This window comes from Octopus bimaculoides, chromosome 23 (genome assembly GCF_046866305.1).
Source record: "Octopus bimaculoides isolate indiv1 chromosome 23, ASM4686630v1, whole genome shotgun sequence".
NCBI classification, from domain to species: domain Eukaryota; kingdom Metazoa; phylum Mollusca; class Cephalopoda; order Octopoda; family Octopodidae; genus Octopus; species Octopus bimaculoides.
In genome coordinates, this window is record NC_142950.1 from 25936627 (window position 1) to 25963965 (window position 27339).

At 37.6% G+C, this 27339-nt stretch overlaps 1 protein-coding gene across 1 annotated transcript in view; it reads left to right on the forward strand.

The window, feature by feature from the left end:
• The window catches only part of LOC106874784 (exostosin-like 3), a 58513-nt gene that overhangs the window by 22426 nt on the left and 8748 nt on the right, over positions 1-27339 (forward strand). The window contains exon 2 of the mRNA XM_014922637.3: positions 9516-13178. Coding sequence (XP_014778123.2) covers positions 11108-13178 — 2071 coding nt within the window. The 5' untranslated portion in view covers positions 9516-11107. The remainder of the gene's footprint in view (positions 1-9515; positions 13179-27339) is intronic.

Below are 27339 nucleotides of genomic sequence, written 5' to 3' on the forward strand. Positions count from 1 at the left end.
AAATCAAGATAAAAATTAGGGATGTGTATAATATGTGGTATTAGAGTCCGTCACCGACGTATTAAGGAAAGAACATAATATCGTAATAAAGCCTTATTTGTTTTAGATTTTTTTATTACATATATTTTATATAAAATGAAATATTTACCACTAATGTCAGATTAAAGTAGATTATCTGCTCTTATAGCCAAAGTAGAATAGCACATGTTATACATGGTATTATGAGGTCTTTAAGGACAATTTGGGCCCCAGAATTGAGATACATGTTATATATAGTAGCATGTTTCCATAGATGTTTATGGTGCTTATTAAAATACTTAAGGAATAGTTTAAACAATATATCATCATCATCATCGTTTAACGTCCGCTTTCCATGCTAGCTCCAATCTGATTTGGCAGAGTTTTTACAGCTGGATGCCCTTCCTAACGCCAACCACTCCGAGAGTGTAGTGGGTGCTTTTACATGTCACCGGCACGAAGGCCAGTCAGGCGGTACTGGCAACGGCCATGCTCAAAATGGTGTATTTTATGTGCCACCCGCACAAGAGCCAGTCCAGGGGCACTGGCGACGATCTCACTCGAAAGTCCTTACACATGTCAAGGATTATATCCTGTGATGTGTTCTTCCTTTTTTTTTTTTTTTTTTTTTTTTAAAGGTACTCTTAGCAGCTATTTCTAGCAGCTCGAACAACCACTTTAATGTTCAGAAGAGAGTAACCACCTCTGAAGTGTGAAAGAGTAAAGTCCCAGCACAGCATGCCAGATCCGTGACCCGACCCATTTTATATCCCTTCCCACCCCTCCCCCCATTTGCATACTGTATCATTTCTCTTCACATGTGTTTGATTATTGCATTTGGGAGAGAGGAAAAAATTCATAAACGTGACACTTTCTCGTTCCTTTCTATTCACAGAAAAATATCAGACTTCATGTTTATTTAATAAACTACATACGGTAGTGAGTAGATTTGAATGTGTGCATGCATATGTGTATATATGTATATATATATGTGCTCCTCACCCCATGTGGATAAGTTTTTTTTGCCTTTTACTATATATATATATATATATATATATATATATATATATATATATATATATAATATGTGTATATATATATATATATATATATATATATATTTACACACACACACACACACACACAGACACATACAGTATATATTGTATACACACACATATATATAGGCACTGTCATGGCTGTGTGATAAGAAGTTTTCTTCTCATCCACATGGTTCCAAGTTCAGACCCACTGTGTGACTCCTTAGGCAAGTATCTTCTTCTATAGCCTCAGGCCAACCAAAACATTGTGAGTGGAATTGATAGATGGAGACTGAAAGATGCCCATCATATATATATATATATATATATGTGTGTGTGGGTGTGTATGTATATGTGTGTGTATGTATACATGTATGTAATTATGTATATATATATATGTATGTATTTGTGGATATGCTTATATTTATGTGTGTGTGTGTGTGTCTTTTGTATCTGTGTTTGTACCCCCCCCCCTCACTTCTTGACGACTGGTATTGATGCGTTTACGTCCCCATAACTTAGCATTTCAGCAAAAGAGCCTGATAGAAAAAGTACTAGGCTTTAAAATAAAAAAAAGTCTTGGGGTTAATTTGTTTGACTAAAAACCTTTCAAGGTGGTGTTCCAGCATGGCCACAGTAAGATGACTGAAACAAGGTAAAGCTAGAAGAGATGCACATGCACACACACACACGCACACACACACACATAAATATGTATGCATATGCACACATATACGTATGTATATATATATATATATATATATATATATATATATATATACACATGCATATAAATACACAAAGCATATATGTTAAATATATGTGTGGTTGATAATGTTTATTAGACTAACACTGCTTCTATTTCCTATTTGAATATTATACATACATATATACACCATATATATTGGCTTACATAGTGACTACATGCATACAAGACATGTCAGTAGCTACCATACTTGTGATCAGCTATCAGCCAACTTTCTGTACACCATAGGATTTAAGATTCACAATTCATACCTGGAGTATAAGCTATGCCCCCTACTTTGTAATGATTATTTTAAGGTTGAAAGGTCATTTTATATGCCAATATATACAGTGTGGGAGTGTACATATGAGTGTGGTGTGTATGTATGTGTGTGTGTATGTATATATATATATATATATATATATATATATATATATATATATTTTGGGTTGTCCGGAAAGTTCGTGCCGATTTTTAAAGGAAAGAAGAAGGTCAATAAATACTTGCCATTACATTTTTAATCAACCAAATATGAACCATTTTGTTGCACAATGCATCTCCATCTTTCCTTTAACTTGAAAATACCCTCTTCCCTGAATTGGGGTGGTTTCATGGTAAATAAGTCAAAAAGTAACCTACTATAAATCGGCACAAACTTTCCGGACAACCCAATATATTGTGAGTCAAAAGTTTTGCAATATTTTGGTAACCTGTTTGATTTATTTGTCATTCATAAATCTATCGGATGCACCTTGTGTTCAAAATGCCCATGTTTAATGACAGTTTCAGGAAGCTGGCTCTTGTTTAACCACTACTTATGCACATTAGAATTGCAGAAAATATCTGCCTCGGATTATTAGTTGTTCCAATCCATGGCTCATTTCCTACGCTCGTGACCCTTCATCAGCTAAGAGGAGGTGGAAACTTCAGTAAAGGAGTTCTTTGCCTCGAAGGACAAGAACTAGTATCAGGTGGGGATTAAAGAAACGACAGAAAGGTGGCTTCAGACTGTGCGACACAATGGCCTCTACTTCAAATGCTAAGGTTGCTTCTGTTGCAACTTGACAAATAAACCAAATAAAGTTACCAATATATCGCAAAACTTTTGCCTAAACACAATATTAATATATGTATAAATGTGTTTATATTTTAAGAATCAAATGTTTCTAATTTTTTTAATGTAATACTCATATCTATCTATGTATCTGTGTATTGATCTATCTATCTGTATATATATCTTTCTTTCTCTCTCTCTATCTCTCTATCTCTCTATCTCTCTCTCTCCATATTTTCCTTTCCTGTGCGTCCAGTAACACAATATCTGTATCATGTGCTCGCGTTGTTTTTTTTGTCATTTTTCTTCTTTGAACTCACTATATATATATATATATATATATATATATATATATATATTTTCTTTATTGCCCACAGGGGGCTAAACACAGAGGGGACAAACAAGGACAGACAAAGGGATTAAGTCGATTACATCGACCCCAGTGCGTAACTGGTACTCATTTAATCGACCCCGAAAGGATGAAAGGCAAAGTCGACCTCGGCGGAATGTGAACTCAGAACGTAACGGCAGACGAAACACCGCTAAGCATTTCGCCCAGCGTGCTAACGATTCTGCCAGCTCACCGCCATATATATACACACACACACGCACACAAAAATGCACCATCATTTTTACATCTGTCTTTTCTTACTGCATTAGGTTTACTGCAGCCGGATGCTCTTCCTTTCACCAGCCCACACTTGCTTTGCTTGTATGGCATTTCTCACTCTACCAGAATCACACATGTCTGCTGAGCTATGCAACATTTGTTTATTACAGAATGTAAACAATACCACCATGGTTTGGTCATCAGTATTAATGAGGACATACAAAATCAAGTCCCACACACCTACACACAGATGCACTTACATATTTATATATATGTATGTATATGTATATATATATATATTGTAAATTTGGTGCAGTTTGTGTTTCCTGTTTTCCTCCCTCTGTTCTTCCTTTTACTTTTCTTGTGGTTATGTGGTAAGAAGCTTGCTTCCCAACCACATGGTTCTGGGTTCAGTCCTACTGTGTGGCACCTTGGGCAAGTGTCTTCTACTATAGCCCCAGGTCGGCCAAAGCCTTGCGAGTGGATTTGGTAGATGGAAACTGAAAAGGGCTTGTCGTATATGTTTGCGTGTGTGTTTATATGTTGTGTCTGTGTTTGTCCCACCCCCATCACCACTTGACGACTGGTGTTGGTGTGTTTATGTCCCTGTAACTTAGCAGTTCAATTTTTAAAACCCTTCAAGGCATGGCTGCAATCAAATGATTGAAACATGTAAAAGACCTAAAGAATATATGTATATATCTATGTGTGTGCATGTGTTTGTCTCCCACTACTACTTGACAACCAGTTTTGGTATGTTTACGTCCCTGTAACTTAGTGGTTCAGCTAAAGGAATCAATAAAATTAGTACTGGGCTTTAAAAAGAAAATGTATCCTGGGGGTCAATTTGTTCAACTAAAAAAAAACATCTTCAAGGCAGTGCTCCAGCATGGCCACAATCAAATGAATGTGCTTATAGAAGAAAGGATTATTTTATGTCCCAGTCAAAACTAACTCCATAATAAATTTGTCTACACTTTTAATATTCACTTATTCCATCAGAACGTGTTGAATTGAACTGTTTGCTACATATCTGCCTGAGACCTCCTTCCGGCTCTAGGATACAAACTTCCTGTTTTTTAGCAATCTAAATTAAAACCCTCCAGGTTATTTCCCTATATTTTCCATTATTTTGAAAATTAATTGAAACATACTTAGTTCATTCTCAACAAAAATTTGGTGACAAAAAGGTTAATATTAAAATCTGAAATTTAGCATTTAAGCAATTTTGGTGCAACTTGTAACACGTAACCCAATACAGCCTGTCACATGCTCAGGCCTGTGGCAACTAAACTGGCAATCCTATCAAGTCTGGTAGGTAAGGGGAGTGGTTTTTGTAGAACACCCTGCAGGAAGAAATACAAAACGTGTCAAACGGTTGATGAATTCAACAAGAGTCAACGGCCATCAACAGCTCGGAGTGAGAGACTCCAAATCCTTGTTTAGACATCTCTCTAAGTAATGGAAAATTCTGATATAGCGTCTGCAACTTCATTTGCATCTAACAATGTTGATTAGCTCTTCTTTTTAAGCAAATGCATGTGTTGTTTCGAGAGTAAGATTTGCCCAGTGCAAAGCCCTTCCTCTCTTTAAAATGCTTTAGGTATGGGCATCTTTGTATGGTTACCTGTAGCTGAGAAAATTAAAAAAAACTCAATATGAAATTCAACTGTAAACAACATGAAATGCAAAAACAAATGAGTTGAATATGCAAACGAGAGAAAAAATGGAAAACAGGACAAGTAACACAAAGAACACCCTTTCATCAGTTGTCGGTTGTTTATCTACTCATTTTGAGCATTGAACAACAATATGAGTCTTCGAAGGCAGTTGCTCCCATAAATACCAAAATAAAATTTGGGATTTATGGAGGGTCAAAGTTGGGAACAGAAACAGGACAGTGGTGACATACAAGGAAACTGAACAAAAACAAACATTGGAGGATCGTTAGACCAGAACGAGGGTAAAATAGCGAATGCTGGAGAAATATTTTCTTTGAAAAGAGAAAAGATAGAAGAGAGAGTTAGAAGGTCCTGGAGGAAAAGAAAGATGGTCAAATGAGAAAAAGAAAAATGGACGATGGTCATGTATACAGTGGACTTTTTTCAGCTTCCATTTACCAAATCCACTCATAATGCTTTGGTCAGCCCAAGGTTATAGTAGAAGGCACTTACCCAAGGTGCCACACAGTAGGACTGAACTGGAACCATGTGGTTGGGAAACAAGCTTCTTACCACACAGCCACTCCTGCGCCTATGGTGAAAAATTAAAATGTATACTCACATACATACAAGTCTCCTCATAGTCTACCTTCCAATTTCATTCACAAGGCATTGATCAGCCTAAGGCTATGTTACAAGACCCTTGCCTAAAATGTCAGGCTGTGGAAGCAGAGACTATGGAATTGCATAGAAAACTTCTTAACCACTCATTTATGCATTTTAAAAAATTTTGCCCTAAATAATATATTTGACAATTTAAAAAAAATTTATCTAAAATCACATATAAATGATATTTAAGCTTGCAGTTACTTCCTTGAGTTTGCATACATCATATAATAAGGTTCGTTTAGATAAGGATATAAATATGTGTATGTATCTGTGTGTATACATTATAAGCTGCAAACAAATACCATTCATATGTTTCCTTAGGTTTATTCTCATAAGATTTCATGATATCCTGAAAGGAAATTCCACCCTGAATGAGATAAGAACTTTTGCTCTAGTTCGTGGAACTTAGACGTAGTAATGTAATTCTAAAACTATAACTATTTTGATAACAAGCCGCCTGATTTCTATGATACAAAACTTTTCATTCTCAAAGTTTTCACATGAAAAGTAAATAGTTTCATAATAATGACCATATCTGTAATATAATACAGTCCTTATGCATTTCAACTAACTTCCTTATTGTTAAACTGCTGTTTGTAGCATAACTTAAACTGAAGCATTCTTTGTTAAAACTATGATAACAGTTTTTAATTCCAATATGAACACTTTGAAACAAAATGTTTCATATCACAAAGTTAGAGGTGGTCTTATGTGTAATGGAATCAAGAATTAGTGTAAATTCAAAATACATGGATATCATTTAATAGACATTTGATAGACACAATATATGTTTTTTCTCATTCAATTTTTTATTTTGTTATGGTATGTGGTTTGTGTCTGACGAGTATGCTCCAGGTATTTCTCAATGTATGAAACTATTAGTTGCACATAAAAACGTGTGTCTGTTATATAATACTTATCTCTCATCAGGTGGAGTACTTTTTTTGATGATCTTATCCTCACGGAAAAGTACATTATATATACACACACACACACACACACACACACACACACACACACACACACACACACACACACACACACACACACACACACATATATAGATGCACAGGTGTAATTGTGTTATAAGATTCTCAACCACATGGTTCTGAGCTCAATCCTACTGGTGGATGGCACCTTCGGCTGACCAAAGCTTTGCAAGTGGAATTGGTAGACGGAAACTGAAAGAAGCCCATCGTATATATAATATATATATATATATGTATGTATGTGTGTGTCTGTGTTTGTCCCCCCAATATCGCTTGACAACCGATGCTGTTGTGTTTACATCCCCGTAACTTAGCGGTTCAGCAAAATAGACTGATAGAATAAGTACTAGGCTTACAAAGAATAAGTCCTGAGGTCAATCTGCTCAATTAAAGGCAGTGCTCCAGCATGGCCACAGTCAAATGACTGAAACAAGTAAAAGAGTATAACCTTAACAAGTGATTTAATAGCACTGCTAACACAGTAGAACACAGTATTGACTTATAAAAACGTTTAATATACTTTGTAGTATATTATGGTTGTATAATGGAAAATGTCCCTACAGGTCATTAATATGATAAAACACTTTCCAGTTGTTACCGTCTTGTTTTCTGTATATTAAGCACTTTTCAAAGACAGCAGCAGCCAGCTCTTCCGCAAATCATATATTATTGTTTCAGAAGATAAATATAGTCTGAACACTCGAGACAGTGAGACATCATTTAGAGGTGGGTCTAATGATGATAGTCATTATGCCCACCTCTAATTTTTCAAGAAAGACGGTTTTTGAACAACCTGCACGAATGATTTGTCTATAGTGGTCAAATATATGTGTGCCATACATTAGCTCCTCATTCTCTCCATCAAACTGATGTTACCTGAACAGGTGCTCCCTGTGCCACGTGTCAGATATCAAAGTGATTGCAGAGCAATGTGAATTAAAGTGTTTTTGCCCAAGAACACAATGCACCGCCCTCTCCAAGAATTGAAACAACGATCTCATAATTACAAGTGCAACATCATAACCACTCAGCCATGTGTCCTCACGGGATTAAATAGTAAGTATGTAACTAATGTATTAAAGAGAGAATAGGTCAAGGTACTTGTATGTACTTAACTATTTACTCATTTGTTCCTTTTCTCTTAAACTGCTCACAGTCTGTTTGTCCTCTAAAAATATCTTCACACTCTAATTGTTTTATTGAATTGAAGCATCTGAGTGTATATAGACTTAATACCAGCCCACCTACCATTTAAGTACACTTACCACTCATTAAAAAAGAATCCCATAAACATAATTGAATATCTACTCCCTCAGCACCGTTGATATCTAAGAGTTTTCCTGATTGTCATTTCCTTTAGAACTTCAGAAAGTATTTTCTCCCACTACACTGTCAGTTCCTTTTTCACTCTTGCTTTTCCTTGTCAGATAAGGGCCCTTGAATTCCACTGTAAAATGATGTCACACGTTATACATTAAACCGTCATTAAGCACCATTTCTACATTTGATGACAAATCTCTTCTTGATTCACAACAAAAAAGTTTTTTTTTTTTTTCTCAATTTCTAATTGAAATTTTGATTTATACAATCTTATATTTGTTGGTTTATTTGGAATTTTTTACACTGTCATTAACAAAACATCAACATCATCATCGTTTAACATCCACTTTCCATGCTAGCATGGGTTGGACGATTTGACTGAGGACTGGCGAACCGGATGGCTGCACCAGGCTCTAATCTGATCTGGCAGAGTTTCTACAGCTGGATGCCCTTCCTAACACCAACCACTCTGAGAGTGTAGTGGGTGCTTTTACGTGCCACCGGCATGGAAGCCAGTCAGGCGCTACTGGCAATGGCCACGCTCAAAATGGTGTATTTTACATGCCACCTGCACAGGAGCCAGTCCAGCGGCACTGGCAACGACTTCGCTCGAATGTTTTTTCACGTGCCAGGAAGGCATATATATTTAATTTAACCCTTTAGCATTCAGATTATTCTCTTAGATGCTTTGCTTATTTATTCACAATGGTTTTAATTAATTATGCCTTAACTCATAGCTTTCAAATTTCATTGTGATCATTTAGTTTTAGGATGACATTGTAGGATAGGTGTGAGAGGTTGAATATGGCTGGTTTGAACATGAAACAGCTAAAATATTTGGGCCTGATATGGCCAATTGAAATGCTAATGGGTTAATGCTTAACCTGTTAATTCTGCCAGACTTTTCTCAATGAGCCAAAATATCTGTTATTCTCATCTGTTGTTTCTCTGGACCCCGTTGATTACTATTCTATTCTGGTGGACCCCTTTAGCCATTCAATGTTTAAAAATGGGCTGTGGAGTTGAAGCAAAAAACTTTGACTCCGACTCCTCTTTATGTAATTAAGCGATTGTGGTCGACATATCTCATAAAGCATATGCATACGTTTGTACTTTGAGTAGGCCTATATCAGGAGTGGCTGTGTGGTAAGTAGCTTGCTTACCAACCACCTGGTTCTGGGTTCAGTCCCACTGCATGGCACCTTGGGCAATTGTCTTCTACTATAGCCTCGGAAACCAAAATCTTTTGGGATTTCTTTTTTAAATCATCATTAAAAATCAATTGAATAAAAATGGAAAAGATTTACCTTTACTTTCTTATTTGAAAATTTTAATTTTTTCCTAAAGTATTCTGTATTTATTTGCCACATTAATTTCTTTTCTTTTTTTCTTTTCTTTTTTTTTTCCAGAAAATTAACAGCAAAGTTTAAAAGAAAGAAAACTTCGATAATCTCAAGGCAGATCTTTACAAACAAAATGATAACCAGCATCTCACAAACCATTTTCTACCTGGCAATAACATCACATCCGCTTCTATTTACTTGCAATGGAATCAATTCTGAAGAATATTTTGACTAATGGACCAATCATGTTTAACAATTCCCTGATGGTTTTACCTAAGAGGAGTTGTCTTAGAAAACTGGTAATTCCAAAGTCCGGACTGGGATCAAGATTTCTCATGTTGTATCCATTCACCAGTCAAGTTACTTCATTTAAAGACTCATGATCCCTCTTTCATTCTCCCTGTCTCTCTTTCCCTCTCTATCTTTCTTGTTACGTCTTGTATCCTAACTGCATTGTTCTTATTTTCCATTCGCTAACCAATCCATCTTCAGTCATTTTGTCTTCATATCTATTTTGGGCCAGTTTTAAAATGCTATCACATCATTTTTTTTTTTTTTTTTTAGTATAGCTGGACACATAAAATTACAGCAATTTCTTACGGAGTTTGAAAATAATTTTTTTGTTTACTAATTTAAAGAAAATATATAACAAATACATGTACTCGCATGCGCACACACTTACATACACGCACATACGCATATAATTGGTATTTCAGTTGACAGCTTCCCCATTACTTCAAGTTTCACACTGGAGAAGCATTCATCAGATGGCATATCAACAAAGAATTCTACTTAAAATATAGTTACTCTATCTGGTATATTGAGTACTTTTTATTTTGTGCCACTAATTGCAAACAGTTTGGGCTATTTGGACCTATGTGTAAGAATCACATGAAGCTCTAATATGAAACGTACAGGGATTTGCTGGCATCATCTGTAAATATAGACTGAATATTGTATTTAAAGGCCTCTTGGGAATATAATACTAAACAATTTTTATGGTTCCCTTTCATCTTAACCAATATTATCTTCATCTATCCAATATTATATATATATATATATAATAATCTTACATATTGATTAGTTAAAATAAGTTTTTTTTATTTTTTATTTTTTTCTCTTCTCTGTTTGGAATCCATGATGTTATTGTGTACACCAAAAATTGAAGAATTATTCCTAATTCATATCTTTTTTTACTTTATATACTTTATGCTAAAGTCAACCAAATCGTACTTTATTCGAGAACTGTATATATTATTGAATATCTTTTCTAATGCATATATAATTTCAGCATTATATAACGATAGTTTTAAATGGATTATAAATACTTTACATTCGTTTTTTAACCTCGTTGAAAACACGCGACAGTTTACTGGAGATATTCCACCATCGTAATAATATGTCACATCCATTGATTTCATTTTAGTCATTGTTTTTTTCATCAAACGCTCTGAAACAGGAAAATAAAAAAGAGAGATATACTGGTTGGGAAAAGCATCACAGATAAAGTTATATTAAAATAAGTCTTTTTCATACTTAAACAATGCACTTACCATTGTATCTCATAAGAATCAATCACAAACTTTTAACCCTGAGTTACCCAAATCCACTTCTATTTGTGATGCGCTGTAGCCAGATCTCCCATATTCTTACTTAATATGTTGAATCTTGACCTCCTCAAGCAAAGGGCTTGCTTTGCCCGAGTTACATATCGGAATTTGTTTCGTTTGATCACATTCCTGGTGCTGGTGTTCGCACTTCTAATTTTCCTTTCCCATTATTATCTATCTAAAATCAGTGGTGATAATGCCAGCAGTGAAGGTGATCAGTCACATTCCAAACCGAACCATTTGGGCGAAGACAATGAAAAGCTGGAAAAGATTGACCTTTGCTTGCATGTCAGTGAGCTGAAGCAAATTCGTGCGTCTGTCAACAACGAACTGCGATTATTAGAAAGCAAGCGCCAGCACCTGCAAGCAGAACTCTCAGGTTACAATACGAACATTCAAAGACTGAAGAATGAGCATGAAAAACTGAGAAGAGATTTAGAACGTCTAAAAATCACAATCGCCCAAGTAAAAATGGAGAAAGAAGAAATAACCAAGCAAAATGTCCCTCTGTTGCTTGCCCCGAAAATCATCCGCCCTAATGCTTCAGATAGTCTCTACATACCTTTACCAAGATATCCCAGCATTTGCCAGATGCATAATTGTTTTGACTATTCTCGCTGTTCCCTTATTTCGAAATTTCCTGTGTATATTTACAACCCTCAAAAATTTTTAATCGGAAAACACATGAACCCTGACCTTTTGTTAAATCTTCAGCAGTCCAGTTTTTTAAAGGATTATCTTACAGTCGATCCGAACATTGCTTGTGTTTCTATAGTTTTCATTGGTGAGCTCCGAGGTGTGCGTGCAAGATCCTTGCAATTGCTGTTGCTAAAATTGCCATACTGGCGTGGCGATGGCCGCAACCACATCTTAATATCCTTTAGTAAGCGCTTGTCGGACCTCGAATTAATTAACAATGTAAATACGGGTCGTGCCATCTTAGTCAACACATTTTTCACATCGTCTTCATTCCGTCGTGATTTCAACATTATCATCCCTCCAGTGATTCGGTCATGGCTGAGTACATCCAGCTGGAAAGACATGACACACATGTCTCCAATACAGAGGAAGTATTTACTCAGCTATGCTGGAGAACATCCGGACTCCAAACCACTGCCAGCAAGTCACTTAAAGACCATTGTAGATATTGAGCCAAACCCTGACGGTCAGCAAAACGCCGACACTGAAAATCTCAGCAACAACATCAACAGCAACAGCAACATTAACAACAGCAATAATAATGGTGTAAAAAATAATGTAAATAATAACAGCCATGCAAACAGTGATTTCAATGAACAAAGTTACCGGGTTCGACAACTGAAGAGTCTGATATCTGAGCAAGTACTAAATAAGAACCTAGACACCATTATTCTGGATACTCTGAAAGGGATTCAGTCCTTAAAGACAGACCCCTTTTCGTTTGTGTTTTCCTGTCGCACATCCCCCGAGCGAATCGCAATAGCTGGCGAGTGGTCACTGTGCGAGAGTGACCTGTACCGCCGTGAAGTTATCATGCAGTCTACTTTCACTTTAATCATTGCACCCAAAAATACTTCCTTCATATCAACTCCTTTGATACATATCAGGCTATTGGAAGCCTTGAAGTATGGCTCGATTCCTGTGGTTTTAGGCAATTATGTACAGTTACCATTTAGTGAGCTAATAGACTGGCAAAAAGCCATCATAATATTGCCAAAGCCTCGAATAACAGAGCTGCACTTTCTCCTACGTACATATACAGACACTATTATTGCAGAAATGCGTCGTCAGGGCCGATTTCTGTGGGAGACATATTTTTGCTCATTTGACAGAGTCATGGCCATGGTTCTGGCTACAGTTCGGACAAGATTACAAATTCCAGCAGCCACAGCAAAAGAGGCTGCTTCTCCAAGTTTTTTCAACATGACTGTAGTTCCTATGAAATTAGAGATGGAGGACATTGATCCAGAGACTGATGATGTATTAGGACCAGTCGAACCCCCTTTCCCCTCTCAAACCTTCAACCATAACTTTTCACAAATACGAAACTATGAGAAATTCAATTCCTACGGGGATCCATTCCACTCATTTGCTTCAACTCCATTTGAACCTGTCCTTCCATCTGAAGCCAAATTCTTTGGTAAGTATATTTATTTATTTATTATTTCCTTTGTTTCTTTATTTATATATTTTGCATTTAATTAGAAAGTGCTGGTGCCACATAAAAAGCACTGGTGATGGTACCTTGTAAAAAGCACTGGTGATGGTGCCATGTAAAAAGCACCCAGTACAATTTGTAAAGTGGTTGGTGTTACGAAGAGCATCTAGCGAAAACAGACTATGGAACCTGGTGCAGCCCCTGGCCTTGCTGGCTCCTATTAAACTGTCCAACCCATGTCAGCATGGAAAATGCACATTAAATGTTGATGATTACAGTAGAATACCATTCTACAAACTATAGAACAAATACTCAACATCTTGGGAAGAAGTAGATTCATTTCTGTGGATGAGTTGTTACATAAGAAAACCATTTGATTTGATCGACATTGCAAGCTGCCAAAAGGGCCCTGATTGGGGTTAATTTCACAGTGAAGCTAAGTACATAAGGATGTTAGTTCTGACATTTTTATATGGTGACAGATTGCTGACTCGAGGCTATAAAACCGCATCCAGGAATTAGAAATATTGAAATTCTGTGATGGTGGTTGTTTAGTGTTCCTGATATGCAGGTGTGGGTGTGGGGTGAGAAGCTTGCTTTCCAACCACATGGTTCTGGATTCAGTTCCGCTGCATGGTACCTTGGGCAAGTGTCTTCTACTATAGCCTTAAGGCAACTAAAGCTGTGCGAGTGGATTTGGTAGACAGAAACTGAACGAAAAGTAAGGCAGCAAGCTGGCCGAAAACATTAGCATGCCGGGCGAAATGCTTAGCGGTATTTCGTCTGTCTTTACGGGGTCGATAAATTAAGTACCAGTTACGCACTGGGGTCGACTTAATTCCTTTTGTCTGTCCTTGTTTGTCCCCTTGTGGGCAATAAAGAAATAAGAAACCGAAAGAAGCCTGTTGTGTGTGTGTGTGTGTGTACATACACACGCACACATTTGTGTCTGTGTTTGTTCCCCACCGCTGCTTGACAATTGGTGTTGGTTTGTTTACATCCCCATAACTTAGTGGTTCAGCAAAAATGACTGATAGAATAAGTACCTGGCTTAAAATAAAAAAATAAAAAATTATAATGACTGTTTCAAAATGCATAGCCTGGCACCTTTCCCTCTAACAAAACCTGGCTAATATGCCTGACATACCTGGTCGCTGACAGTTGCATTGCAGCAAAAGAAATTGGATAATTGCCAAGTTTTTATTGGCCTCAAGAAATTTTTCATTACTTTTTTGGAAATTTTTGTTGTGTGTTTGTTGAACTTTTGGAAATAATGAGTTGATTGTATTGCAGTTTGACCTCTTGACACGGGTCAGTGTTGGTCACTATTAGGTTGAAGACCTCATTGGTGTTTGAATGTGTTTTGTATTTATTTGGTTAATGACTGATCTGATATAATCTGTTGAAATTGAAAGAATTATGTTGTGGAGAAACCATTTCAGTCACTTAACACAGAAAAACCGTTTTTCGCTTTTACTTTCTTTGAACTGTTAAAAGTCTGGTCACATCACTGTAACTTTTGTCACTGACACAATTCCAATGCAGATCTTGAAAATTAGTTGCTTGCTGCCAAGTACAAAGCACAAATCAAAAGCCAACAAGAGACTACAACCTAAAAGTGACTAACACTGACTCATGACAGGAGGTCAAACAACTATACCACAGACCCATATTTCCAAAAGTTCAACAAAAACAAAACAAAAATTTCAAAAAAAAAAAGGTAAATAATAAAATCTCTTGAGATTAATAAAAAAAAAAAAAGAAAAAAAAAAAGAGACTTGGCAATTACTCATTTTAACGAGCTACTATGGAACTATGTCAGTGACCAGGTCACAGAAGTCCAACGAAAATTTGAAGACCTCGAGATATAATTGTAAAATGAATATAACAGTTTAATGTATTTTCTAAAATGTCTACCTATGGACAACCAAATGGTTGATGTTAACCCTTTTGTTACCATATTTCTGTTTGTGATGTTGCGGGTTTGATTTCTGGACCAGGCTGTGTTGTGTTCTTGAGCAAGACACTTTATTTCACGTTGTTCCAATTCACTCAGCTGTAGAAATGAGCTGTGACGTGACTGGTGTCAAGCTGTATCAGCCTTTGCTTTTCCTTTAGATAACATCAGTGGCATTGGGAGGTGTGACTGATATGCATGGGTGATTAGTGGTCTTCCATAAAACAACCTTGCCCAGACTTGTGCCTTGGAGGGGAACTTTCTAAGTGCAATCCCATGGTCATCCATGACTAAAGGAGGTCTTTACCCTTTACCCTATGTACATATAATGACGTGGAGAGCGGGTGGCTGGTATGCATGGGTGATGGCTGGTCTTCCATAAAACAATCTTGCCCAGACTTGTGCCTTGGAGGGGAACTTTCTAAGTGCAATCCCATGGTCATCCATGACTAAAGGAGGTCTTTACCCTTTACCCTATGTACATATAATGACGTGGAGAGCGGGTGGCTGGTATGCATGGGTGATGGCTGGTCTTCCATAAAACAATCTTGCCCAGATTTGAGCCTGGAAGGGGAACTCTTTCTAGGTGCAATCCCATGGTCATCCATGACTAAAGGAGGTCTTTACCCTTTACCCTATGTACATATAATGACGTGGAGAGCGGGTGGCTGGTATGCATGGGTGATGGCTGGTCTTCCATAAAACAATCTTGCCCAGATTTGAGCCTGGAAGGGGAACTCTTTCTAGGTGCAATCCCATGGTCATCCATGACTAAAGGAGGTCTTTACCCTATGTACATATAATAACATGGAAAACGGGTGGCTGGTATGCATGGTTGATGGCTGGTCTTCCATAAAATAACCTTGCCCAGATTTGAGCCTGGAAGAGTAACTCTTTCTAGGTGCAATCCCATGATCATCCATGACTAAAGGAGGTCTTTATCCTTTACCCTATGTACATTTAATGACATGGACAGGGGAGACCGGTATGCATGGGCAGCTGCTGGTCTTCCATAAACAACTTTGCCCAGACTTGTGCCTCGGAGGGGAACTTTCTAGGTGCATCCTGTCATCATTCATGACCGAAGGGGTGGGGGGCTAAATAAATTTTTAAAAAAAAGTGTCTTTTTCACAAGACAGCAGTCAAAAATCCCAAAAGCAACTCTGTCTTCTCACATAAAGGGTATAATATTTCTTCCCATCTGAATCACTCCATTTTCAGACGCTTTTTTTTTTCTTTCTTTTCTTTCTTTCTCTTTCTTTCTCTTCAGCATTGATGCAGGAAATAACAGTTTTACAACTTCCAAGCTTTTTTTTTTTTTTTCCCTCCCAGTTTTGTTTTCTTGTTGTTGTTTATGTATGAAGATGTTTATTTACTTATTTATTCGACTTTTCTAGTTTGATTCTGGGGGAAATTAAAATCAGTCTGCTCATTTCCTTTAGTGTTATTATAAGTTTGTCAATATTCTCCATTAGTATTATAATTAGGGGGTTCTGTTTGTTTGCTTTTTTTTATTTCAAAGTTGCACTCTGTATAAAAGCATAGTGACTCTCTCTCGCTATTCATCTATCTGTCTCTTCCTTCTCTCTCTTTCTATCTCTCTTTGTCTCTATCAATCTATCTATCTTTCTCTCTCTCTCTCTCTCACTCTTTATCAATCTATGCCTCTCCCTCTCTCATGAATGAATAATAAATGGTGAAAGACATATGATAAATCGTTCCCTCTAGTGAGCATATGGTGCTCTTCTGAAAATGGTTATAGCATATGGTCATTGCTTTCCTGGAGATATGGTGAACACCCCCCCCCCCTCACAGACTCATTCTTTTCACACGCATACAAAGCACCTCTTATACAAAGTTCTCACATCATGTGGTCGCGACTCAAACTCACACCACCACAGCTTTGCTTTTCCAAGAACCTATGTCCTATCAACCTCTTTGAGCCAGTTGTTCTCTTGCATCATAATAATTGTCATTCAGTTGGCCTTGTCCTAGATTCTTTACTTCCTGTTCTGAAACCCATGGGTTGTCCTCTCCATTTACCTGAAATGGATTTCCCACCACCTTACCTTTTCTACATATATACCTATGTATATATATGCATGTATATATGTATATATATGTATGTAGATATATATATATATATATATATATAAGTCAGTAAATAGTGGGGTTGTGTTAACCGCACGTGGAGAAATAATAGGAAAATGAAAAAAAGCCAGAATGCTGAACTGGAAGCATAATTTAATAAAGATTTTTTCTAACCGGTTTTCATTGCGAAGAAGCAAATTATCAAGAAGAAGGAGAATGAAATTTTCATTCTCCTCCTTCTTGATAATTTGCTTCTTCGCAATGAAAACCGGTTAGAAAAAATCTTTATTAAATTATGCTTCCAGTTCAGCATTCTGGCTTTTTTTCATTTTCCTATATATATATATATATATATATATATATATATAGTGGAGGCGCAATGGCCCAGTGGTTATAGGGCAGCGGACTCGCGGTCATAGGATCACGATTTCGATTCCCAAACCGGGTGTTGTGAGTGTTTATTGAGCGAAAACACCTAAGTGCTCCACGAGGCTCCAGCAAGGGATGGTGGCGAACCCTGCTGTGCTCTTTCACCACAACTTTCTCTCACTCTTTCTTCCTGTTTCTGTTGTAGCTGTATTTCAAAGGGTCAGCCTTGTCACACTGTGTCATGCTGAATATCCCCGAGAACTACGTTAAGGGTACACTTGTCTGTGGAGTGCTCAGCCACTTGCACGTTAATTTCACGAGCAGGCTGTTCCGTTGATCGGACCAACTGGAACCCTCAACGTTGTAAGCAATATATATATATATATGTGTGTGTGTATGTATATATATATATATATATATATATATATATATGTATGTACGGATATATGTACGGATATATGTAAATATATGTATATATAAATATGTATGTAAAATCTCTATAACGTTCTAGAATCGAATTCTTTCTGTTAGGACAACAAACATTTATAAAACACGTGGTGCTTCTATGCTTTGGTTACTATGGAAACAGAGTTCTTCACCACAGTGATGCGTAAAATACTTGCTTCTGATTGGCTAAAATACCCAAATTTTGCAAATTTTAAAGGCTAGTAATTTTTTAATTATGGATTTATAAGAATAATGAATTTCATTTTCATATTTATTATACAAAACTTGATCCATACACCAAATTTGAAAACAACTGGAACAAAATTGTAGACAGTGAGGAAAACCACAAAGATTCGAAATAAGTACTAGGCTTTAAAAAAATAAATCCTGGGGTCAGTTTGTTTGACTAAAACCTTTCAAAGGGTTGCTCCAGCTTAGCCACACTCAAATGACTGGAACAAAATAAAAGAATGAAAATAAGTGTTACATTTGGGAAAATAATCTGAATGCTGAAGGGTTACACTTCATGACCACAATTCCTCAAGCTTTTCCAAAATCTCTTCAACTTGCCCCTCCTGGTTTGTCACAAATGTCAAAGCATTTATGAAATCTAAGCTTTTGCCGTTATGTGATAACTTCCCCTACAAGTGACAATCCCTCAATACACTTTGAAATACAGACAAAAGCGCTTAGCAACTTTTTGTATGTTATTAGGTTGTGAGTTCAAATTTTGCTGAGGTCGACTTTGTATTTCATCTTTCCGGGGTGTGTCTTTGTGTTTGTGTCTGCACGCGCACACACACACACACACACACACACACACACACACACACACATTTATGAGGTTGGCGAGTTTCTTGTTCAATGGAATCTTTCAAACTACAACAAAATTCATAAGTAGCAGCTGATAAAATCACCGGATTTGTATGTATAGACGGAAAGTGGGCAGTGTTGTTGTTGTTGTTGTTTGGCTTTTCCTTTTTATCTATTCATTTCCTTTGTCGCATTTTGGTTTTTGCTGTTGTTGTCTTTTTGTGCACCATTTCTATTGTTCCATTGAACATAAATCACCCCAAAAATTAATTGCCTCTGTTTTCTCTTGTTTGTTTGTTTGAGTAGGAGATCTGATATTTCAGTAACTACTGTAGCTAATCAGTTGAAGTTTGTTTCTTTAAATGATTACTAAGCAAAATAACAATTGTTTGAGGATTTTTTGTGTTTTTTTTTCTTATTTTATTCTTTTTCTTGGACGCCTTTCTTCCAATTATAGAGAAAGTATTGTTGTATCCTAGTTCTACTGGAAATGCCATGGTGATCCCAGCTCTACCAGAAATGTCATGGTGATCTTGGTGTGGTCACTTGGGTGCTGGAAATAGTAATTAAATTTCCTTCAACACATTTGCCCCACCCAATATCTTAGCAAAAGGAAAGATAGATAATGTTACCTCTGATACAAAAGCAGATGGGATGGTCATGGCTAGAATGCCTTTAATCATAAGTCTATTCACTCAAGGCTAAACATGTGTTCGTCAAGCTACATGTTATATAAATCATTAAATTAATTATACAAAAGAATGAATATTAGAAATATGTTTGCATTCAGATCTAAGCTCCAGCATGGCCTTCGCTATGATGGCTAATATGGACTAAACACTTTATATGTGCATATATACATATACATCATCATCATCTTTTGTCCACTTTCCCTGTTGACATGGGCTGGACAGTCACAATGCAAGTGAATTCTTGTTTGGATTTACTGCTCTCTTAAATGGATCAGAGGCTCACATCATACTTCTTCCAGTTTTAGTATGATTTCTGAAGTTAGATGCCTTTCCTAATGCTAGCCACCTTCCATAGTGTACTGGATGCATTCTACCAAGGCACCAGCACTACAGAGGTGATCATCGTTCATCATCATCATCATCATCGTTTAACGTCCGCTTTCCATACTAGCATGGGTTGGACGATTTGACTGGGGACTGGTGAACCAGATCGCTACGCCAGGCTCCAATCTGACCTGGCAGAGTTTCTACAGCTGGATGCCCTTCCTAACACCAACCAATACGAGAGTGTAGTGGGTGCTTTTACGTACCACTGGCACGAAGGCCAGTCAGGCGGTACTGGCAACGGCCATGCTCAAAATGGTGTATTTTACGTGCCACCTGCACAGGAGCCAGTCCAGCGGCACTGGCAAAGTACACTATATTGAATTTCTACATATTCCTTTTCTGCATATTGAGTATGGCCATTTCCCTTATGTTGTCTTCTTTCCAAATTATTAAAACTGTAGCAAGATTGTAAACTAAATCAACAAATTGCCAACTTAAAATCACAGTTTAACAACAGCTTTTTCATGTGATCAGCCAGGTTATGGACCATTCAGTAACAAGACATTGTGTGATGTATCTTTCTAGAAATTGCTTGAAAGTTTCTTTACAGAGCTTATAAATAAGGGTGATTTCGGTGCCAAGCAGTTAGTGGCCACCTGCATTTAAGCTAACCACATTCTCAGTTTTTCTGCTTTTAATAATCATTCTCATAATTTTTACTTGACCTAGATGGCAGCTCTAGTTTGCTGACATGAACCCAGTGTGTATATTTTCTCCTGTCTTGACAGCTTAAAAACTGCAACGCTTCATATGTTTACTTTGACAACTTTTGATTCTAGGTTTTGTGTCCATGTCTAGAATTTCTTTCGTAAATCATCTGCACATTTGGCTAAACAATTATGCTAGCATACAGGAGTTCTCACTGTCATAAAGTCATAAACTGGTCATATCACATATACATCCAGAAAACGTGTGTGGGATCTCCTATGTGTAATTTCTCAGACAAAAATTTTTAAATAATTCAATTCTACTTTGATGAAAATACAATTTTTGGTTTGCAGAATTTATCAGTACAAACGCCTCTATACATACACATGCATGTGCTCACACACACACACACACACACATTTATTTATTGATATTTAGCAGAAGCAACAGTGTCTGAGAGTTTTGTGCATTAATTTGATAAGTACTAATGCACGAAACCCTCAAACCTTACTAGCTCATGGGTACTAGTGCCATGTAAACGCACCTGTGCTAGTGCTGCATACAAGCACCCAGTACACTCTGTAGAATGGTTGGCATCAGGAAGGGCATCCAGTTTGTAGAAACCCTGCTAAAACTGACATGGAGTCTGGGTAGTTCTTCAGCTGGTCAGCTCCTGTCAAATCATTCACCCCATGCCAGCATGGAAAACGGATGTTGAATGCTGGCAATGATGATGATGATGATTTTATATATATATATATATATGCACACACACACACAAAGCAGACATAGAACCTGGTAGAGCCCTCTGACTCATCTGCCTTTGTCAAATGATCCAACCCATGCCAGCATGAGAAAAAGGATGTTAAATGATGATGATGATGAGATATATATATATATATATATATATATATATATATATATATACATATACACGAGCCTGGTGTTGCCATCCGGTTTCACCAGTCCTCAGTCAAATCGTCCAACCCATGCTAGCATGGAAAGCGGACGTTAAACGATGATGATGATGATGATATACATATACATACATGCACACACACACATACATATATTATGTATATCCATCCTCTGCCCTTCAATCTACTCCTTATTTTCAACAGATTTAGTTTTCTTTTTTAAAACTTTTCTATCAGTTCTCTCTTTCTATCTCTCTCTCTTTTTCTCTCTCTTTCTCTCTCTCTCTCTCTCTCATTTCACCCCCCCCCCCCCCGCAAACCCTTCCCTTTTCCATTTGTTCTGTTACAAAATACAACAGACACATTGCATGCATCTGTGCGTCGTGTTGGTATCACCGTTCACTTTTTTAACTCTTTGCCCTTTCAAGTATTTTTTCCTACATCCTGTTTCGACACCATCTCACAATCGCAACGATCGCGCCCCGCCCCACCTCCCAAGCCCCCCCCCCCACCTCCCCCGTCGTCGCTGCCAACACACTCACCACCACCACCACCACCAATACCATCATCCTGTCTGCTCATTACTGCCAACACCACCACCACCACCACCACCACCACCATCATCATCTTCATCATCGAAGCTACAGTCAGATCCTTCTCCGTACACACCTGTATTTATGCTTGTGTGTGTGTGTGTGTGTGTGTGTGTATTATGCGTGCACGTGTGTGTGTGGGGGGGGGGCGAGTGTATTATGTCTGTATGCACATTCTCATGCAAAGTACTGCGCTGTCTTTATCTGTCTCCGCCCTCGTCCAGCATCCAGCGCCAGAAGCGCACACATGTTGTGCTGGCTGTACTCATTCATATATATATATATATGTGAAAGCTGTGTGGATAGGCTTGTTAAACTTTGGCTTCAATCCCAATGCTAGTTTGATGTGTGTGTGTTTGCGTGCAAGAGAGAGAGAGAGAGAGAGAGAGAGAGAGAGAGAGAGAAAAAAAAAATTGAGGATGTTCATAAGCAGCTGCCTTGGTATGTGTGTGTGAGAGTGTATATATGTGTGCAGAAAAAGTAGCTGTATTGGTGTGTGTGTGAGAGAGAGATAATGTGCACAAACAGCTGCATTGAAGTGTATGTATGTTTGATAACAGTATTAGCGCTCTGTGTGTGTATGTGTGTGTGAGAATAGTATTAGTGTTGTGTGTGTGTGTGTGTGTGTGTGTGAGAACAATATTAGTGCTGTGTGTGTGTGTGAGAACAATATTAGTGCTGTGTGTGTGTGTGTGTATGAGAATAGTATTAGTGTTGTGTGTGTGTGTGTGAGAATAGTATTAGTGTTGTGTGTGTGTGTGTGTGTGTGTGTGTGTGTGAGAACAATATTAGTGCTGTGTGTGTGTGTGTATGAGAATAGTATTAGTGTTGTGTGTGTGTGTGTGAGAATAGTATTAGTGTTGTGTGTGTGTGTGTGTGTGTGTGTGTGTGAGAACAATATTAGTGCTGTGTGTGTGTGTGTGTATGAGAATAGTATTAGTGTTGTGTGTGTGTGTGTGTGAGAATAGTATTAGTGTTGTGTGTGTGTGTGTGAGAATAGTATTAGTGGTGTGTGTGTGTGTGCGTGAGAATAGTATTAGTGGTGTGTGTGTGTGTGTGTATGAGAATAGTATGTGTTGTGTGTGTGTGTGAAAATAGTATTAGTGTTGTGTGTGTGTGTGTGTGTATGAGAATAGTATGTGTTGTGTGTGTGTGTGAAAATAGTATTAGTGGTGTGTGTGTGTGTGTGTGTATGAGAATAGTATGTGTTGTGTGTGTGTGTGAAAATAGTATTAGTGTTGTGTGTGTGTGTGTGTGTATGAGAATAGTATTAGTGTTGTGTGTGTGTGTGAGAATAGTATTAGTGGTGTGTGTGTGTGTGTATGAGAATAGTATTAGTGTTGTGTGTGTGTGTGTGTGTGTGTGTGTGTGTGTGTGTATGAGAATAGTATTAGTGTTGTGTGTGTGTGTGTGTGTGTGTGTGTATGAGAATAGTATTAGTGTTGTGTGTGTGTGTGTGTATGAGAATAGTATTAGTGTTGTGTGTGTGTGTGTGTGTGTGTGTGAGAATAGTATTAGTGTTGTGTGTGTGTGTGTGTGAGAATAGTATTAGTGTTGTGTGTGTGTGTGTGTATGAGAATAGTATTAGTGTTGTGTGTGTGTGTGTGTGTGTGAGAATAGTATTAGTGTTGTGTGTGTGTGTGTATGAGAATAGTATTAGTGTTGTGTGTGTGTGTATGAGAATAGTATTAGTGTTGTGTGTGTGTGTGTGTGAGAATAGTATTAGTGTTGTGTGTGTGTGTGTGTGTGAGAATAGTATTAGTGTTGTGTGTGTGTGTGTGTGAGAATAGTATTAGTGTTGTGTGTGTGTGTGTGTATGAGAATAGTATTAGTGGTGTGTGTGTGTGTGTGTGTGTATGAGAATAGTATTAGTGTTGTGTGTGTGTGTGAGAATAGTATTAGTGGTGTGTGTGTGTGTGTGTATGAGAATAGTATTAGTGTTGTGTGTGTGTGTGTGTGTGTGTGTGTGCGTGTGTATGGGAATAGTATTAGTGTTGTGTGTGTGTGTGTGTGTGTGTTATGAGAATAGTATTAGTGTTGTGTGTGTGTGTGTGTGTGTGTGTATGAGAATAGTATTACTGTTGTGTGTGTGTGTGTATGAGAATAGTATTAGTGTTGTGTGTGTGTGAGAGAGAGAGGGGGGAGAGAAAGGGAGGGAGAGAGAAAGTGAGAGAACAGTTGTATTAGTGCTGTGTGTGTGTGTGTGTGTGAGTGAGAGAGAGAGAGAGAGAGAGAGAGAAAGAGAGATAGAGAAAACGGTAGTATTAGTACTGTGTGTATGAATTGCTGTATTAGTGAATGCATTTCTTGAGAGAGTGAGACAGAGAAAGAGTATGAGTGAGAATGTGCGGGATCAGCTGTTGGGGTGTGTGTTTAAGTGTTTAAAGTGTGTTGTTTTGTGTGTGCATGAACAGTTTATATATGTCAAAGAATGAGCTGTGTGTGTGTGTGTGTGTGTGTGTGTGTGTGTGTAAGTGTGTATGTATGTGAATTTAGATGTTAGCCATTGTAGTAGTGATGATGGTGGTGGTCGTAGTGGTGGTTCCACTGTTGGTTTCCACAATGAATGTTTTAGTTCCGGATAAAAGGGGTTGATTTATACAAGATGATTTCCTTTCATTGCAGTTATGCAGCACTTCATGTCATACATGGTTTTTTAGGGATATTAAGACAATTTGGGCCTCAAAACCCAAGCATTACATTTGAGGGAGTAATCTGAATGGTAAAGGGTTAAACAAATGTATCAGAAAGCTGTCTTCAAGTCAATTGAAGATTTCGGATGGAAAGTCTTTTATAAAGAGGGTGTGGTTCTCAATCAGCTGATTATAGTAAGATAGTAGTGATGCTTCGTTCCTATGAAATTCACAGATTACCAATTCCATGAAATATTCTCAATTTTGAGAGAATTTCTTTTTTTTTTTTTGTAGTTTACAGTCAATATTTTCTTTTTATTTGAGGGCTGTGCACTTTAAAATCTTATCTCCCAACGCCCTGGGATGATAGGCTTCAGTAAAAACAAAAAAGTAATAAAGGGCTATTATTTATTTTAGATCTTAATATACTCTTACCCTTTTACTTGTTTCAGTCATTTGACTGCGGCCATGCTGGAGCACTGCCTTTAGTCGAGCAAATCGACCCCAGGACTTATTCTTTGTAAGCCTAGTACTTATTATTCTATCGGTCTCTTTTTGCCGAACCGCTAAGTTACGGGGACGTAAACACACCAGCATTGGTTGTCAAGCGATGGTGGTGGGGACAAACACAGACACACAAACACACACACATACATACATATATATATATATATACATATATACGACAGGCTTCTTTCAGTTTCCGTCTACCAAATCCACTCAAGGCTTTGGTCGGCCCGAGGCTATAGTAGAAGCTACTTGCCCAAGGTGCCACGCAGTGGGACTGAACTAGGAAGCATTTGGTTGGTAAGCAAACTCCTTACCACGCAGCCACTCCTGTGCCTATTGTTTTGTGGTTGAGTTTATTTTAAATATTAAAAACATATCTGTTATATAAAATAAGTATCAGGCTTTACAAAATATAAGTTCTGAGGTCAATTCATTTGACTAAAAAAAATTCTTTAGGGTGCTGCCCCAGCATGGCCACAGTCTAATGATTGAAACAAGTAAAAGATAAAAGGTGTTGATTTACAGGAGATTATTTACTTTTATTGCAGTTATGCAGCAATGCATGTTATGCATGTTTTTCTAGCGATTTTAAGACCATTCGGGCCTGAAAAGCCAAGATGTGCATTATACATGTCTAGTCAATTAGACATGGACCATTTATGGTAAATGGGTCGCTAAAAGTATTTCTGGAATGTTCTATAATAATAACAGATCAATTAGAATTAGGGTAACAAGATCTATAAGCAGTTATGGTGGTGGTGGTGGTGAGGAGTATGGGGAGTACTTATTGCCCTTGAGTAAAATGTGGTATGGATCGGTGGTGGTGGGTGTTGTTACTTAGCCTCAGATCAGCCCTAATCAAGTAAAACTATGATCAAAGACATTTCAACCATGACCATCCCATCTTTTTCCCTCTGAGCTTGGGAAACTCAAGACCACATTGTGCAGTGTATGTGTTTTTTTCTTTTCTTTTTTCTTTTTTTTTTTGCTAAGGTGGTGGGGTATGAGTGAAAGGAGATTTGGCTGATGTTTCTAGCGGGTCGAATGTCTGTGTCTCTATGGCCTGACTGTGTCATGTGGTCTAAGTGTGTGGGTGTAATTAGCTTTACTGCTTTACTAAGACTTGATCTAGTCTTAGATTCTGCAGTGCAAATAAATGGGTGTTACGGTGAGTAAAATGAGTGTTCTTAAAACAAACATCCTAACCCACAGGAACATGTTGTAGCCTGTTTCATCTCTTATTCAAACTCAACTTGAATCATTGTTATGCATTGTATTGAGCATGCACTTGTATGTGCATCTGCGAGTGTGTGTATGCATAGTTTTAGTATTATCTCTGTCTCTCTTTCTCTACCTCCCTCTAATACAGTTGTTAACAATTTTTTTGTCTATTTTATGGATCTCTTTGATTCCTATTTCACTTTATTGGATCCTAATAAACATTCAATGCTTTAAAAAATCCCATTATCATCATGATCATCGTTTAACGTCCGCTTTCCATGCTAGCATGGGTTGGACGATTTGACTGAGGAGTGGTGAAACCAGATGGCAACACCAGGCTCCAATCTGATTTGGCAGAGTTTCTACAGCTGGATGCCCTTCTTAATGCCAACCACTCCGAGAGTGTAATGTGTGCTTTTACGTGCCACCGGTACAAAGGCCAGTCAGGCGGTACTGGCAATGGCCACAGACAAAATGGTGTATTTTACATGCCACCTGCACAGGAGCCAGTCTAGCGGCACTGGCAACGATCTCGCTCAAATGAATTTTCACGTGCCACCGGCACATGTGCTAGGAAGGCAATGCTAGTAACGATCACGCTCGAACGGTGCTCTTAGTGCTCCACTGGTACAGGTGCCATCACGATTTCGCTAATCATATTTTTATAAAATATTATTAGAAATTGTATACAAAAAAAAAAATTTTAATAATTTGTGTATCATAGGAATATAGACAATTTATTGCGCATATATATACTTTAACAACAAAATCTTATATAGACCCCCCCCCCCCCCCCCAAGGGCCATATAGACCCTGGTTGAAAGACTTTAGTATAGAGGTTCTCTCATTGGATTGATGCTGGTAT